At 40.1% G+C, this 18,549-nt stretch overlaps 1 protein-coding gene across 6 annotated transcripts in view; it reads left to right on the forward strand.

Moving 5' to 3' along the window:
- The first annotated feature begins 1,612 nt into the window (after positions 1-1,612).
- The window catches only part of UBR1 (ubiquitin protein ligase E3 component n-recognin 1), a 73,711-nt gene continuing 56,774 nt past the window's right edge, over positions 1,613-18,549 (forward strand). For 4 of the 6 annotated variants that reach the window (XM_030039123.2, XM_030039114.2, XM_030039133.2 and 1 more), the window contains exons 1-4: positions 1,613-1,801; positions 14,399-14,655; positions 15,343-15,421; positions 17,592-17,702. In XM_030039123.2, coding sequence (XP_029894983.1) covers positions 1,721-1,801; positions 14,399-14,655; positions 15,343-15,421; positions 17,592-17,702 — 528 coding nt within the window. In that variant the 5' untranslated portion in view covers positions 1,613-1,720. Of the gene's footprint in view, positions 1,802-2,376; positions 2,395-14,398; positions 14,656-15,342; positions 15,422-17,591; positions 17,703-18,549 lie in introns of those variants that run through there. The other 2 variants (XM_030039104.2, XM_030039143.2) reach the window with 2 other exon arrangements.

Here is an 18,549-nt window from a genome sequence, read left to right on the forward strand (position 1 = left end):
TGACAGATTTCAATAACGTAAGTAAGTCTGCAGTGACTTCTTAAAATGAAGATAAGTGGTAGCTACCACAGAAGAGCTACAGTCAGATGTTCTGAAGACAGAAGAGAAGAACTTTGAGAGTACCTGTGGCCAGGTATGGGGAGAAAAATCTATTGAATATACCTGAAAAGGTCACCTGCAAACTTTATCCCATCCATACTGATAACTGAGGAACATGGAAAAGTTGCTTGGAGGCTTGAAGCAGTAAGACTACAATGGAAGGAGGCAGTCTTTTGTGGACACATATTTAACTAACGGTCGCAAGAGCATTTCAGACGCCTTTAGAAGACCTTGAACAGAATAAAGAAGACAAAAAAAGAAAGATGCCAATTAGAAGAACACAGGTGCGCATTCCACGATAAAGGGAACTTGGCACAAAGAACCTCAATTCGGCAGTTTATCTTGACCAATTAGACTGAGACAAGTTTCGCATGTTTTAGTTGGTATAACCAATTATGTCCTATGTTTATGCACGTGTACAGAGTTGGTATAACCAATTATGTCTTACATTTATGCGCGTGTACAGAGTTGATATAACCAATCATATTTTATGCTTGTGCGCGTGTACAGTGACTTTGCAGAATTTGTGATTATAAATATGTGTGTGTTTTAGCATTAAACGTCGTCTGCTTTCAACTTTACAGGCGTCCGTTTATTTCTACCTCCTGCAGTCTTCTTCAAAACAGATATTAGACATTCGATAGGTGGTTAGTATATATGCCTGCAAGTTCCAAAGCTATGGCTATTTGCCTATTTCCCCAGCCCTGGAAAGGTACAAACACAGGGAATCGCACAGCTGGACTGGTTTGCAGCAACTTGGAAAACTTCCAGCAGCACTTAGGCCAGGTTTGTCACTTATCAGCCAAGTTCCTAAATGCCTTAATCTTCTGCCAGAGTAGCAAATGCAGAGTACCCAGAACAGTTATGATATGCTGTAGCAAGGTGTGGAGGAAAAATTTTGACCTTGGAGACAGGCATGTGCCTAAAGCTACTGCTGCCTCCTACACTGGCACAAAGTTCATAGAATTTTGCCTTTGCTTGGCCCAAATGGGAGACACATGCTGTGTCTGCTGAAGTAGTGTGAATCTGCATCAGTGTACGTGAAAATTACTTCAGCTATTATCTTGCTATTAACGCAGGGCCCTAAGCAAACACCCACACTCTGGAGTTTAAGTGCCCGCAGAGGAACTTCATCCATGTAACTCTGCGGGTAGGATCAACCCAACTTTAGCTTGCGGCCCGACCCGACAGATCCCGGGGAAGCGCTTTGCTTCGGCCTCCCGCGGGAGGCAGGAGGCGCTGCCGGACGGATCCGGGCCTCCCCAGCCCCTCACAGCGCTCCTGAGCGGGCCGGGCCATGGCGACGGCGCTCGCCTCCCCTCCCGGCCTTCAACTGCCGGACGTCTCCCGCCCTCAGCCACCCGCCTCCTCCGCGCTGCCGCCCCCAAGACAGGGCGCACCGCCGCCTGCCCCGCCGGCCTCCCCCTCACCGCCCCTCAGCCCGGAACGGCTGGGCGCCAGGGAGCATGCGCGCACGGCGGGCGGCGCCTGCGCGGTGCGAGCCCGGGCCGCCGCGAGGGGCGGGCTGCGGTCGCGACGCGGCGCAGCGCAGCGGCCGGGTGACGGCGGCGGCTCCTTCCGGGCGGTGACGGCGTCGCCGGCCGCGTCCCTCGCTCTCAAAATGGCGGACGGAGGCGACGGAGGGCCCGGAGCGGGAGCGGTGGGCGGCCGGGTCCCCGTGCAGCTCCAGGACCGAGCCGTGGTGAGGCTGCAGCCCGGCGCGACGGCGCGGTTCCCCCTTGCCCCCCGCTCGCCCTGCCACCCCGCCGCTCGGTCGAGCTTTTCCTGCCGCGGGGCGCCCCGCTGCCGGCCGCGGAGGGAGCCGGCGGCCCCCCCGCCTCCGCTCGAGGGGCGGCGCCGCGGGGGCTGCGTCCTCCGTGGTGGGGCTGCCGTGAGGCGCCGTGGAGGGGCGGGACGCGCCATTGTGCGCCCGCTGTTGCCGGCGGCACCTGCCGAGGCGCGACGGCGTAGCGGCCGCGGTCCGTGGGGCCGGAGCGCGGGGGGGAGAGCGGGCGGCCCGCTGCCGCCCCTGCGCCGCCGGCGGGGTGGGAGAGCGCACCCAGCCGCTGCCCGGTACAGCTCCTGTGCCGGCGGCCTGGGCTGGCTGTCGGCGCCGGCGGCCGCCTCTGCCCCGGAGGACCAGCCGTGCCCTGGGCCCGGCGAGCCTGTCAGGCGGCTGGTTTGCCGCCAGCTCCCCGCAGCGTCTCCCACCCCCTGTCCCGTGTCTTCATCTGATCTCTACGTAATTAAACGAGATCAGACTGTAGAAAGCTTCAAAGACTGTCCTGCGTCCTTGTACGTGCATCTTTTATCCTTTTTCTGACTTTACCTTTCTTAATTAAAGGTGACTTTACTGGGGAACAAAAAAGGTTATTGTTCCGCAGAGTGTGAATGAAGCAACAAACAGTGAAGTTTAGAAAGGATGGAGATGATTGTTTATTGGCTGAACAGAATTATCCTCTCTTTTTTTCTGTAAATTACTTTAATCACCTATGGATTTAATATTCCTTTACTGAACAGAACTTGGTGTTGAATCTGTCTTAGTGATAGTAGGTAAGGACCTATGCTTTCCTTCACAACCTCGTGAAGTGATGACTATATTGCAAACACTTTGGCTAGAGGAGTTTAAAACCCAAAGGCTGTCAGTTTAAGAAAGGGAGTCTGAACATGTGTCAGAAACGTTACATTTTCCTGTAACAACCTGAATACATAGTATGGTTTGGAAACTCTTGACTGTGGATGTTTGAAAGTTGGGCACTGGCAAGCTTGTAGAATAGCTGCTACTTTTTACGTGATGCTATACAACATTAATAAAATTAGGAAGATAGAAATTAGGAGATGTTTATTCTTGGAATTTCTCTTGCAGGTGGCAGTGCTAAGCCAACAACCATTGTTCTTTGTACCTTTCCTCTCAGAATTGTAAGGATATCTGCAAATCATAAGGATGCAGTCTGGGACTACAGAGTCATTTCTAAAGTGAAGTGTATTTCTCTGGCCATAACAGGCCTATGTGTAGATTTTTTTCTATGTTAGAGACAATTTGATTTTAAACTAGTAAAAATGTAATTTGATTGCATTATAGCGTCAAAAAATACAACCCGAGTCAGGCAACTTCTTAAGCTTGAGAGCCGTGTATAGAGTCAGAGAGGTACTGAGGGCGATAGTTGCAATCAGCACCAAAGCAATGCAATCAACCTTTCATTATTGGGACACATAAGAGGCTGAATTAGCCCAGGCAATGCGTAAAACTGGTAATAATGGTATTGTGAAAAACATGGGGAAAGATGTTGAAGAGATCTTCAGCTGCTCAGAGTCGATGCTGGCCCACTAAGTTTTCCTAATTTTTATGTGGTTTCAGCCAATTGAGAGTGTCTGTGCCAGAATTACCATTATTCCAAGAGAGGCGGGTAGCCACCCAGGCTGTGTTGTTTGCCATATATCCAAGCAAACTGCAGGAATTCTGACAGGGAGTATGGGATGAGGGTATTGTATTAAGGGAGAAGGAGAGCTAGGGTTATGAACTTAGGTTGAGTCTGACAGCATTCATGAAGTTAGATTGCAAACCTGGCTATACTGATGCCAGAGACAGCTGTAATCTGGAAGCAGTACACTGTGCCAATTTACTGTTGTACTAAAGATGGTATTAGTTATGTCTTCAGGTCAGAAACTAACATTTCCTGACTGACATGTGTTTTCACTATGCACAGCTGGTCTGAACGCCCTTTCCCTGTGATGCTGTAATCAGGAAGTTGAAGAAGTGCGGAGCAGAAACAACTGGCTGGAGGGAGCTTTGGCCTTACTGAGCTCGCCGAATCTGTCTCAGTGTCAGCCCAGTCAGACTGTTTCTAGCTCTCCTTTTTCATCTCTGGCTTTGGGTGCTGTTGGTTGCAGAGTAGCACCAGATCTGGCTGCATGACTAGTAAACTTTCCCAGAGTGCTGGGTGCATGATGCAGGATTACCTGAATGATTCTGCAGGAGCCAGCCTGATTCTGGAGTGGATGGTGATGACTCAGGTAATAAACTGTTCTGCGCCCAGCCCAACTCGGTGGTGTCTTCTGTGCACTTAACTCCAACTTTTCAGGTTGGATGGCTGTAGTTGCAAATACCTGAGTTGGCGTTTCACTGCATTAGTTGAAGTCGGGTCCCATCTCTGCCCTCTACTTCCCTATAGTGGCCGTATTGCTTCCTGAGCTGAGCTGCTGTGAAAGAGAGAGGGCTGAATTCAGGCTGCCCTGGCACTGACCTAGTAGTAAGCCCTGTCTTCCAAACTTAAGTTCACTTTCTTTTCTTTCCCAACAGCATCTGCAGTTTGCTTGGCTGATTGATGGGCTGGACCTGGCTTGTCTAGTAGTTGGCTAGCAGGCATTTCCAGTGGCCTAATAAAAGCCTGCTTTGCAGGCTGAATCCAGCCCTGTGGTTGTTTGTCCCTCTGTGTTCTAAACAAATTCCAGTTTGACTCCTGCCTGCTTTGGTGGCTGCTGTCTGGAATATATGAGCAGGGTTTAGGTATTAAAATATTTCAAAGATTTTAATTTATACTACATCTTTAAATTTTGACATATGTGTACTTTCTCAGTAATATTTTTGGAGAAAAGGGATTTTTTCAGAAGTCCCATCTTTTGTCAGCAGTCAATACTCCTATATAAAAGTATAGATGTAAGTGGGGTAGTGGTGTCCAAGGAGAGGAAAGCTTTATTGTTAGGATATGTCTTTTAAAGGCAGGAAAATAACTTGATTTTGAATTTTCATCTCAGGAAGCAAAACATGATACAGGCACTTGTGCATTCAAAAGTGTTTTCAGATCTTGTTTTGAGTCATTCGATGCCATTATATAGTTCAGAAAATGCATGCGAAGAGCCTTGCTTCTGTAGCTGTGTGGTAATCAAATAGTAATATGGAGGGGATATTCATATACAGGTGATTTCTTGAGATTAATGAAATCTCAGTCAGGCATCTTATTTTGGAGTTGCAGTGACTTCTTCCAGTTTTGAATCTAACCTATCCTAAACTGAATTAACCTGCTTAGACCAGATGACATGTCCATATAATTTTACATCAGTTTATGTTAAGCTGAATCAGTTTAAAATTTCATCTTTAGGTAAACCAGCATATTGTTTTGTGTAAATAAGCCCTGAATTGCATATAGTTAAAGCCACTGTTTTTAGAACGGTGCAGTGTATTAGCAGAACAGTGTATACTGTGCACTTGTATCAGTGTCCAAGTGGAGTCCATGAAGTTGCAACAGGTAACTGGAGCATCGCCAAGGTCCTGCTTGCGTCCTTATACATTTGGCACTCTATTGAAGTGCTTTCATTTTGTTATGGCATTGAGCCAATGCTGTGGTTTTTCCTTCCTTGCCTGCTTTCATGTTTACTCATACTTCTTGGTAATTTTTGTGGCTTTTTAGTGCAGCAGCCAACTGCGATTGTGAAAGTATCCGTAATCTTTGCTCAAGTCCACATGAAGTGCACAAATTATGGTTGCTGTAGTTCTGCTGTGGTACAGTTACAGTACTGCGAGAGTTATGTGGCTTCAGGAAAACGTAGCTGCAAGTGGATGTTCCTGATAGCATGCAACTGTTTAAGTCGCTTCTAGATCCCAGAGCAGTAGAGAAGCTAGGGATAAACAGGTTGATTTTGGTATATAAGGGAAAGCATTTGGGAGATGCTGAGTGAGTGCTAAATACAGATAGATTTGCCTGAATTTTATTAAACATTCATTCACTGCAGAATTAGACTGCATATACAATGGATCTTAAAATTCATGATAATTGGAAAATTGAGTGGTTGTAAGACAAGTTTGAGTAGACAGGAATTAATACAAAAACCTAGTGGTTGTTTTGGTTTTGGGTTTTTTTTTTTTTTTTTTGGGGGGGGGGGGGTGTCCCCAAACATAACTATACCAAATCAATGAATTACTTTATAAATATCCACTGTAGTTGCAATTTTTGAAGTGCAGGCTGGTGCTAAGAACTTTGACAGTTAATCTGTTCCTTCGAAGGTAGGAGACCGTGGCATAGATGTTAAGGATCAAACAAGGAAAGAATCAAAGTATTTTCCTTTTTTTCTCTAGAAACAAAATTAAAAGGATCTGTCAAATGAATAGTCAGAACTTAAAGAAAAACCTTGATTTTAAAGTCTCACAGAATACTACAAATAATTCTGCAAAGATGATGATTTTGCTAGTTTTCTAGGGAGAATAACTTTTTTTCCCCCAAGATACGTACTTTGCACATTGTTTTGCTTTAATATGTGATAGTGAATTCCTGTTTCCCCTGGTGTTGATGTGTTAATTGTGCATTGCTATCTACCTAGCGCAGGTTTGACCGAAAAATTTGGAACATGAAATGTGTTTAGATTGGATGCCTCAAAGAAATGGGAATTACTTCTAGAATTTCTGGCTACTTTGTTTTGCCTGTTGAACCTACTTAGTACTGTCCTGCTAATTTGGTAGCATATTTAGGCTAGAGTGTCCAGTTGGTAGGCAGTATGGTAGAGATATCTATGGCACGGCAGAGAGAGAACTACAGGCCGTGAGTTCACTTCAAATGTCTCCTTGGGTACCCATTTGCATTCAAGCGCTTACCCCCATGAACTGAAGCTGCACTCTTGTGATGTTGGAGATGATCATGATTTAAAGCTGACACCTGACCTGCAGTTTCAAAGAGGTTGAACAGCCTGGGTCTGTACATTGTTTACCCTGAAGATGACATTAGTTTTAGCTTTCCAGCAGCCGAAACAGTAACCAATGGTGCTGGTGGTTACTTCTGCTTCTCTGGTTGTCACTGGTTTGCTCTGGTTCAGCTAAACTGGTAGTTGTTGGAGGCTACTGGAATCAAGGCAGATTCTACTGTAGACGAAGCTTTAGTAGTGTGTGCTGTTGTTATGAGTCTCATTCCCAGTGGGCAAACACCTGCATCATTAAAGCATCTTTTAACATTAATTGGTACCCTGCTTTGGCTTGGGGGCCAAAGTTTAAATGAATGTAGAGATCAAACAGTTCTTTTATGTCTTCAGGTCAGAGTTGATGTTTTGTTAGGACAATGTTAGACAGTCTTGAATGTTACCCATGTTGTGCCAATAGAAGATAACTTTTGAAACCAAACTTGCTTCTTTCAGTGTAAATACTGACATCCAGAGCAGACCAAAGTTTGGTACATGGCTGGTTCCCAGCTATGTTATGTAAAGGAGCCATGTGACTGATATGTCAGAAAACAGATATTTTTGTAATCGAGTCATTTTTGAAGCTTAAATTCTCTACTAAAACATTGGCTGTACTTTGCCAGAGAATGTGAAATGCATCATGAACAGCTACGTAGTGCTTATGTGACAAAAAACCTAGAGTAAGCTTCTGTTTTAACTCACTGAACTGTGCCCTGCCTGGGATGGTAGAATTTATGCTCCTAAAAAAAAATTGAGTTTGATTTAAGGCAGGGAAAAACAAATATGCTAATTAATTTCTAGTGCTTATTTTTTAAGTCTCTTCTTTGGGGAACATATATCTTTCAGGTTGAAATAGATTGCCTTGTCTCCTTGTTAGTTTTACTAAAAATAATGCAAAGTGTTCTGTACTGCAGTTGGATCTTATTTTCTGTGCATTAGAAAACTGATAATTTTATACCAAAATAAACAGAAGGAAAAACTGAACTAAAAATTTAAAAGCAGAAGCTTTATATGAAAATATTAATTCAAGAATCCTTTGAAGTTTGCTTTCTAAAGAATTTTTAAGTATTCTGCATACTTATCAAAGAACTTCTGTGTGTTTATCCTTTTAAAATGTCTTTTATGGTTGCTCAATTGGATAGATAATATCAGGATAAAAGTTTTCTGGGATCTGTTGTCCTGCTAATCTCTGTTTAACTAGTAACAACTGTTCTGTGCATTAAGTAAAGCAGTCTTTAGCATTTGATATTTATGTTGAATGGCAGCTGCTTGAAATCAGTAGGTCCCCAGCATTTTATATATTTACTTTTAAAAACCTGCTTCTACCAGCTGTTTTGACAGGCAGCTGGTATTGCCATCTCATGCTTGACAGATTTATGTTGTGCACAAACTAAGCTGTTTTACTATTCCTTTGAACTGGAATATTGGACCAGGTACAGGTTTTAGTTTGTGCTACTGGCAGTGTCTATTCCTTCATAATTTGTTGTTTAACGTTTATAAATATTAGTATTCCTTCTTTTCACTGATTACATTAATGCATATATGTAAAAATATAGTCTTGAAATTTATGCAGTCACTTTTGCACTAAAAGATCAGTGTGTCAATCAGTGCAGTTAAAGTAGAGCTGCTGCTTATAGTATTGCCTAATGCAAACAGTTTGAAAAGACTTTAGAATTCAAACAGAACAGTGCTTAGAATGTAAATCAAAAACTGTCATGGAAATAAGGCTATTGAATTAATGTACGTAATAAACCTGTTGCAATGATAAAGAAATTCTGTCATAGTGGTGAGAAATCTCATTTGATGCTTGATCTATAGGTGAAAAGTGAATTGAGAGAGTTTGTTGCTAACTTTTTGTCTCTTTTTCCTTATATACATACTTAGCTCTCATTCCTATTATTATTTTCAGTATTCACAAATGAATGCATTTGTGAATGACAAAATTGGATATGGATACGTTGGATATATCAATGACAGATATTTTGCTCTTTTTATAGCAGTGTTTGTAGGCAAATACAGTTTTTCATCCTCTGATCTTTTCTGATGTGATGCTTACTTGAAAGGTTTGGAAAAAACCTACAAACTGTCCTTTTAGATGTAGGAGAAACCTGCATGTTTGGTTGGAATTGACTTTTGGGAAGATCTCTGTATGCTTATGTGTGGGAAGAAATGTTAGTAGTCTGATCCCACAGAGGAGGACATCTTACCATGCAAGATAAGTGATTATCTCCTAATGATTCTTTCTCAAGCAGTATTGTGAAGTACCGCTTCTGTAGTCATATGTTTCTGAAGAGCCATTAAAGATTACAGGTTACTGCTTTTGTTATACAGAAAAAGTCAAATATCTCGGACAAAATGATTGCTGTCTCTGCTCTTTTGACAGAACTGCTTACACTTGAGAAACATAGCTTTGCAACTCCTCCTGGTTCCCTTCGTCTCCCTTTTTCATGCAGTTTGAGAATTAATGCAATCTTAAAAAAGGAGAACGTGACATGAATGTGTGATTAAAGGAGGAAAAGAGATGGGGCTGGAGAAAGTTAGAGATATCAAGTATAAAAGAAGAGATAGGAGACAATGAGTGTCTTTGACGCATGCTCTTCACCAGTGTCAGGTTCCCAAGTGTCACCTTTGCTTACTGTTTTCAAAATCTGGGAATGCCCACCGGCATGGTGTGGATGTTGCTCCCTCCACAGGAAAGGTGGTGGTGTGCTGCTGCCATGATTACTCCCTTAGCTCATCCTGGTCATTGTGGCGGTTTTATTTCTGGGCCATGCATATGTCTGTATGGTCCATGTGATGGCATGGCTGTTTCTTCAGTGAACTTTTAATAAAAATGAGAAAGTGACAAAAAACCCCCACCATCAAAAGAACTTTACTAAGGTTGCTAATACAGATATTTAAAAGCTGAGAAATTTCAGAATTCAATTTACTCCAAATGTATGTGGAGGTGATTTCCCCCCCCCCCCCTAAAATTCAGTAATTTTCAGTTTGCAGCCCAAAAATATTTTCTGGTGGAATAGTATCAGTTGGAGTGGAGTGTCTTCAGGCCTGCTTCCTCTGGGCTTTCCTCTGTTACAGTCTGTGGGCCCCAGTGAGTAGGGTGTGAGTGCCTGGGGGCTGCGGAGAGCCGACTGATAGTAGTATTATGGTTACGTGATAATGTTTTTATCTTAATTGCATTATCTCATGACCTCTGCCTCTTTCAGTACACTATTTCAAATTTATTCTTGAGTGGAATCAATTTGGAAAATGACTTTTCCATAGGGCTTACTTGTAGCAGAAATTGGAAGATTAATAGAGATTGAGAAGGAAGTAAGATTTCTCCTGGTGAAGGCATTTGAATCACAGAATGGTTGAGGCTGGAAGGGACCTCTGGAGGTCATCCTGTCCAAACTCCCTGCTCAAGCAGGGTCACCTAGAACAGGTTGCCCAGGACCATGTCCCGTCAGTTTTTGAGTATGTCCAAGGATGGCAACTCCACAACCTCTCAGGGCAGCCTGTGCCAGTGTTGGGCAGAAAGCTGCAGTGCAAGCCCCATCTCTGCTTGCAGCTGTCTTGCATAGCTCCTAGGCTTTTCTAGACTCCCAGTTCATCCTGTGCATGGGATGGTGTCGTGGTTTAACCCCAGCCAGCAGCTAAGCACCACACAGCCGCTCACTCACCCCCCCCAACCCAGTGGGATGGGAGAGAGAATCGGAAGGAAAAAGGTAAAACTCATGTGTTGAGATAAGAACAGTTTAATAGGACAGAAAGGAAGAAACTAATAATGATGATAATAACAACAATAAAATGACAATAATAAAAATAGGATCGGAATATATGAAACAAGTGATGCATAATGCAGTTGCTCACCACTTGCTGACCGATGATCAGTTAGGTCCCAAGCAGGGATCTGTCCCCCAGGCCAACTCCCCCCAGTTTATATACTAGGCACGATGTCACATGGTGTGGAATACCCCTTTGGCCAGTTTGGGTCAGCTGTCCTGGCTGTGTCCCCTCCCAACTTCTTGTGCCCCTCCAGCCTTCTTGCAGGCTGGGCATGAGAAGCTGAAAAATCCCTGACTTAGTCTAAACACTACTTAGCAACAACTGAAAACATCAGTGTGTTATCAACATTCTTCTCATACTGAACCCAAAACATAACACTATACCAGCTACTAGAAAGAAAATGAACTCTATCCCAGATGAAACCAGGACAGATAGTTAGAACTTAATTGATGATGATACAATATTTTATTTCCTCTTCACTGGTCAGTATATGGTCAATAAAGAAAAACTAACACATTATTCATTTATATGGTTTTTATATCTGTAGCAACTGAGCACTTGACAGGTATGTGCTCAGGTAAAGGAATGAGTGAGCAGAGGGAAGGTGGGACTACTCAAAGTGTTAATCAAAGTATTCAAACTTGAATTTCAATTGGTGTGCACAAGGGGACCAAGCTACCATTGGACAGTCAATTTTAACTTAGGGGTGTGCTTTATTTGGCAGCTTCTGGTTTTTTGATAGTTTTGTGTGTAATTTTATACAATTGAATATAGTATACTAAAGAGATTTTGACGCAAGGAATAAATTACTTCTCCTAGGAGACACAGAGGGTATGGGATAGGTCTGAAGTTTAGCCTAGTGCAGCTTTTAGAAATAATAAGAGGAATATTCTTGTTTCTCTTGTGAATATAATGGATATTTCCTGGGTGACGTATAGGTTGAGGATATAATTTAGTGTGCTTACCAGAAGGCAGCCAGCCTGCTTGAGAGAGTTCTCTCTCTGCCCTTCTTCCCTCTCTTTCCCTCCTTCCTGTCCTTCCTTCTCTGGACAACATTTAAATAGAATTAAAAGCTTTGCACAGGAATGCTTGAAATGTTTGTGAGTTAGACTGTGTGAGAACCCATTCTACTCTTCTGGCAGATTTTCAGGAAAGCTTTTTTTCTTGAAGCTATGATGTCCTCTGTTCCAACAAACGCAGAAGCTAAACTTATGCCATCTCTTGGGAACACGACTTACTAAGATAGAAGAGCTACAGACAGATTCTCTTGTGCTTTGGAAAGAGAGCATGTCAAGGGGTCACATCCCACACACCCCCATTTGAACAAATCCAGTAACCAAATTGGGAGGGGAACTTGCTAAAGCCATAGTGCGGTATAGGTAAGTTAAAACAAAAATAAAAACAAGTTATAAGAGGAAACACATTTAAGGAGGAACATTGAATTATGAAGTTTAATTATGTTAAGAATAATTTACTTTCCACTCATCCTAAATCGGACATATAAAAAATAGACACCTGTGATGAAGGAATTCAATTTTCAGTTACCTTTTTAGAATTTGATACCTTTCTGAGAACCCCCAGCTAAGCATGACATTTTTCTTTTTTAAGTGCTGTTATGCAAGTATTCGATAAATGTGGATTTAATTTTCAGTTGCTTTTTAAAATTTGGTGTCTTTATGCCCCAGGTAAGCATAATTTTTATTAAAAAAAATTGTTGCTAGGTAGTTAAAAAAATTGAACAACTTAATTAAAATAAAAAGGCAGTCAGCTAATTTGTTTCTTTTTTCTTTTGTTCCTTAGCACTGTGAATATCTGAAAATAAATACATGCCTATATATTTGAGTGCATGTATGTATATGTATACAGAATGCATATGTATTACATGCATGTGTATGCTAAAGTTTTTACGACCAATATGGTGATCACAGGGGTGCTTGCTGCTCAAGTAATAAATCTGTTCTTGATCTAGAATTTTTGTTAGAATTGGAATTTAAATAAGTTGTTCCCATCACTTCATGGATGAATCTTCATTTTTTAGATACTTAAGGATGGGTTGAATGCCTTATGATTCAAGAAATCTGATTAGACTGGTCAACCTACACCTTATAAAATGAGATATTCTAGGATGATTTGAGGAGAAATTTGCTTTCCTGCATGACCACATTATCCATGGCTTCTCTTTTCCTTCAGTGTCTGCCGTGCATTTTCTTCCATAACTTTGAGTTTGTGGATCACCGTAATAAATGAAGTAACGACTACCTAAGGGTAATGCTAAGGAAGATCGATGGCCAAAATATCAATAGAAGCCTCAGGCTAAAACTAAACATATTAGAACTGTAGTGTGTCTTATTAAAGCCATAAAGCAAGTGTTTAGAGTGACTACAATGCGGAACAAATCTCTTTTAACAGATTAGTTTTGGTTAATGGATGTTATTGTTAATCTAGGCTGTTTCAACATGGTATCTCACTTCTGTTTCTTCTGTTTAGATTTTGTATGTAGACAGTTTTTTGTACTTGCCTGTATTAGGTAGACATACAGTTTTTTAGAAAACAAATATACAATTTCTACATGATATTTGCAGATCTGGCTTTCAGAGTACTGGGACTGCAGCACTTTGGACTGCATGTCTTCTAGATTAATTTCTTTTTTTGGAGAATTCTTCTAATCTAGGTAGTAAACTAGGGAGCTGTAGTCTTATAGATCTTTTATTTAATCCCTTATCTCTGCCAATTTTGGGGGCAATCCATTGATTCGATTGATGTAGGTTTCATTTTTAGTCGGAAATCAGGGTTTTTTGCCTTTCACGTAAGATGATGTACATTTTCGTCCTTAAAAAAAGTGGAATAGTCCACTTAGAGCCTTCTGTCAATCTGAACTCTGGTGGTTGCTTTGCTCATTCTCTGCTTGCTGGCCTAGAGGAAATTTCCTTTAGAGCTATTTGTGAAGTTACTTTTTTTTTTTTTTTTTTTTCCTTGCAAAAATAATTTTTGGGGCAGAAATCAAGGTTGTGTATGAAAGGAGGTTGTCTTTAGGAGCCTTGATGGGTAAACTTGTTATCTGATTTGCGATGGGGAAAAGCAAAAGGTATTTCTAAATAATGGGGATAATGTGAAAGAAAGAATATTCAAACTTGAAGGACAGAAGTAGAACAATTGGAGAGAACTGTTCAGAGAACTAGAGTAGTTGCAAGTAAAAATTAGGGACTTAAATTAAGAAAACTAAGAACCTCAAGTCAAAATACAAGTCAAATAATACTTTTATTAATTGCCTTATAAATATGAAATTGCATTTTAGTCTGGTTTCTCAAGGACATTAAGCTTATATAATCAGTTGTGCTTCTTTCTCCCTCAGTAACTATTGAACCCTGATGACCAGTTTCAACAAGATTTTACTGAAGGGTAACAATTTCAAAGACCATTAAGTTGCCGCACGTTTTGTGACCATCAGCAGGCTAGGGAATGAATCCCAAACTTATTTCCCAGCTAAGACAGGGAAACCTGCTGCTGTTGCTTTTCCATTTGTTGGCAGCTGAACAAAAATCAAGATTTGTGTATTGGCTGGCCTGTTGGCAAGCAAGTAGTAGAAAATTAATTAGTGCAGGGGTTGCTCTACAGTAGCATAGTACTTGGCAACTCTTGCCTCAGAGTGTTTTATTAGAAGACTTCAAGGGAACAGAGGTTACTGTGGTGTGTACTGGAAAGAAAATAGCAGAGGAATTCTTGGGAAACCATGGTTTCTTGGGTTTTATTGTTTGCAGAACTGACTTCTGATGTGGAAAAGAATTCCGGATTCACAGTAGAAGTGCTTAATCCTATTTTCTTTATATTTATTCATTTATGTTTATCCATGGGTGTACTTTTCTTGCAGTGGTGTGATGAAAGATTCAACTTCCAAGCTACATTTTTACAGTGCTTGGCAAAACATGTGCCAAATATTTACTCAGCTGAAATGGACCCCTTGTTGGAGAAACAAGAAGAAATGGTCCAGGCAGCGATATTATACCCCCTGGAATGTTATCTGTTTGGGGAAGACCCAGATATATTCCTGGAGAAACTACAACAGAGTGGAACCTCCCAGCTCTGTGGGAAGGTGTTCAAAGGAGGAGAGACAACATACTCTTGCAGGTAAGAAAAAAAACTTGATGTGTTGTCATTAAACACCTGTCATCCACATTTTGCATAGAATGAAAGAGCATTTAAAGAAAAAAGAGTGACCATGTTTTAGGGCAAAAAGACAATATAAAAAAAATATGTATGTGGATAATAGAAAAAAATGCAATTAGATTGCCCATGAGTGTAATACTGGATTTTCAAGTGTTTGATGAGTGCATGACTGAAACTGTCAAAATTGAACTTCAAAGTATATATTCTTTGGCTAATTTCATAAGGGAATTCTCTTTAGATTTTAACCTCTGTTTTAAAAGTTAGAAACATAACCTAGCAGAATTTTCATTAGCAAACTGTCTACAGTTGTTGGAAACAATAATAAACGTTACTTCAGAGTCATGATGGTTTTTAATAGCTGCTTATTCTTAGCAAAACCAGAAATATGTTAGCAATAAGTTTTGAAAGTGGAAATCAATCATGTTTCTGATCGATAGACTCTGATATAACAGGTTCGAGTACATGGTTCAAGCTTAACAAGATTGACTTACATCTTTCTGTGATGTGGAGTAGCCAATGTTTTTATAATTTGAATGTTCTTAATCTTGGTGTTTTTTTTTTTTTTTTTTTAGAGCAGCATTTTCTTTTGTGTGTGAAAATTCCATGTGTCTGTTTTAGAAAGTTTTCCAGTTACCATTTTTGTTGCAGAGACTGTGCAGTTGATCCAACTTGTGTACTCTGTATGGACTGCTTCCAGAATAGCATTCACAAGAACCACCGGTACAAGGTAGAAAAATCTTAAATTAAGAAATTGTACTTGTAGCTTTAGAGAAGATTTTTTTGAGGATATAATAAACTGCGTATAAACCATTAGTAGTTTTTATTTAAAAAACCCCCAAATCTCGGATTTACTATTTAGTTAATTATCTCTCTGTCATGTTTCTTACTACGTAAAGCCTCTTAAGAACAGTAACTTTCTAATTCAAGAACCCAAGGGTAAAGGAGTGTTTATGAATGCGTACATTGTTATTCTCTTTGGCAATATCACAGAAGTGTATGTCAGAGCAAAAAGCTGTGACTGAAAATGACAGTCGTGTCCTGAGTCCCAGCCAGTACTTTTTGGAAATTTAGAATGAGTGTGCCTATACAAGGGCTGTTACTTCAGCACTTATGTCACTGATTCAGTCTCTACATTTTCACTCTGTTCCTCTATTTAGATTTGCATAAGCTACTTTGTGCTTAGTGTGGACTATGATAAAGTTAAAACAAATGTTAAGCATCAATTTTTTATTGAGGAGATTGTTCTAGAACTGGATCATCTCTTTCTGATATCCCTTTGATTCTCTTTGAGCCAAATCTATGTTGTAATTGAGAGATTCCCATGCTTTAATTAAAGAAGGATCTTTTAAATAATTCTTAGCTAACTCCCTGCCTAAACTGTTTCCTTCCCAGGCCCCCTTTTTTGCTTGTCGTCTTCACTGAGAACTCTTATTTCAACAGCCTTGGAAGCAGAATGGAAAACAATGTATTAAGTGTCATTTTTGAAGCTGGCCTATAAGAGGCAAGAAAATGTACAGAAACATTATGTATTCAATTTAATTATCTTTCATGACCAAAAAGTGGGCTAGACTTTTTTTTGCAACTGTTCTTTCTATTCATTGACATGACATCCATTGAAGAGATTTGTCTTATTTGTATTATCAGTTGATCATAAATCCCCTTTAAGTGGCTATGTTTCAATGAGAGACAGTTTGGAAGAAGGTCCTAGCAATCTCAAAATTAACTGGGACTAAAATGCAATATTCTGCCCCTCTGTATAAGTCTTTGTATACTGATCTGAAAATGTGTTGTAAATGTTGATTCAAAGACATACAAAACATCTTGGATAATGCAAATATAACTTTCATATTGACACACATGCACCCACACAGTTTACAGAGAGATAAGATGAAAACCGGGGAAAATAGACAATGATACCAGAGCAATTTGGGATCATAGCTGGGCTGAGAAGCTGTTGTCCTTTCCCTGTTTTTCAGTAACTTCTTCAGGCAATACATCAGCCATAGAAATAGGTAGTCAAACGGGAGCAGATTTGCTGCATTTCCATTTTAAAGATGCAATCTAAAGAATACAGATTATGCTTTTTATAGATTCATAGAATAATTTAGGTTGGAAGGGACCTAAGGAGGTCACCCAGTCCAACCTCCTGCTCAAGGTAAGTCTAATTAGATCAGGTTATTTAAAATGTTTCAAGTAAATAACAAATTTTTGAGTGTCTTTTTATTGGGTCACTTAGTGTTTTTATAATTATTTTAGGATTGGGGATTTAGAGGAAGCTAAGGATAATTATTTTTGCCTGAGTTTTGTCTGAACTTTTTGCCAAAATGAAGGGTCAGAATTTGTACTTTTCTGAAAGTGTAATGCAAAGTGAGAGTTGAAAGAATATATTTAGATGCTGATTATATCTTATTATCTTTGGTTAGAAGTAGAGGTACTACTAAATGCCTGTTTAATATACACATATTCTTGTTTAGATTATTTTCAAACTTTACCAAGTAATTTGTAAAGAAGGCATTAAGCACCTTGGCTATAATTTTGCTAATAAACCCAGAAATTATTATTTTGCTATTTATGAAGCACTTATTCATCAGTCATAGGCTTTTTCACCTACTTTCTAGTTATATTTGTTTGAGACTCGCATGCTTTTTTGCAGCGGCAACTGTATTTCCCCCTTTATTTTCTGCTCAAAAAGCTTATATTTTTTCCCTCCTGCTCCTCTGATAAGTCTCCTTTTATCTAAAAAAAAGAAAAAGGTTGTGTTAAGTCTGTTGGTTATGCAGTGACTCTTGTAATTTGTAAGTAAGTATTTATACTTGTGTTTGACTTTAATGCACATTTCTATTTTTCTCTTGCTTTTTATGTGCATATTTCATGACTGAAATACATGTTTTTTACAGATGCATAGCTCCACTGGAGGTGGATTTTGTGACTGTGGGGACACAGAGGCATGGAAGGCTGGACCGCTGTGTACTAAACATGAGCCTGGAGCATCAGGTTCTGCAAAAGAAGTAAGAATATTGCTTAAAGTGAAAGAATTATTGTAAATACTGCCTTTTTAAAAAAAGTGCTTATTCCTGTATGTGAAAGTATATATAGTGTATAATTCATGTAGCAGGTCCAATTGAGTTGAATCAGGATTTCCTTGGTTAAGGTGTTTGTTGGGGTCAAACATATATATTGGACATCCTTTGTCTCTAAAGCAAAGGCAAAAACAGTACAACAGTTCCAGCTACCTGTCTTGTGCATTTCTGTCTTTGATTTGAAATTAAAATTGCAGTCTCTTGCTCTTTTCTTTCCTATGTGTATTACTCGGTTCTTATTTACAAATAATTGGTTTCCCAGTGGTTAGTAAATGTTTAGATAGAGTACTTCATTTTAATAATATTTTCTCTTTTCCACATTACTGCATTACTGAACAATTTTTTTTTGTCAGTTACTTCTGGTGTGTGATCTGTCACTATGACTAAAATAAGTCCCTATGCTTTAAAACTAAGCTCTTACGCTAGGATGTCTCCTGCTTATTGTACCTCATAAAGCAGTGTATTAACGAGAAATATGCCATCTTATAAGTAGCTCTCAAAGAGAATGTAGGCAAATCAGTTGCTTCAGGTACAATTGTTTTTTTCAGAGTCCTACATTCTGAGATAAATCAGGACAAAAAAAACTTAGCACTCGTCATTGCGAATAGACCCCTAATTCCTCCTGGTTTTGTTGCAAAAGTGCTGTTCTTTATGATGTGGCCAAAAAAATCAAATGGAAAAGGAGTAAAGAGCACTGGTATTACAGAAAAATGAGATAAAGTTTTTCTTCACTTGTTCATACTTCAAAAAATGATGAATCTTAATGGATTTCAGG

This window comes from Aquila chrysaetos, chromosome 2 (genome assembly GCF_900496995.4).
Source record: "Aquila chrysaetos chrysaetos chromosome 2, bAquChr1.4, whole genome shotgun sequence".
NCBI classification, from domain to species: domain Eukaryota; kingdom Metazoa; phylum Chordata; class Aves; order Accipitriformes; family Accipitridae; genus Aquila; species Aquila chrysaetos.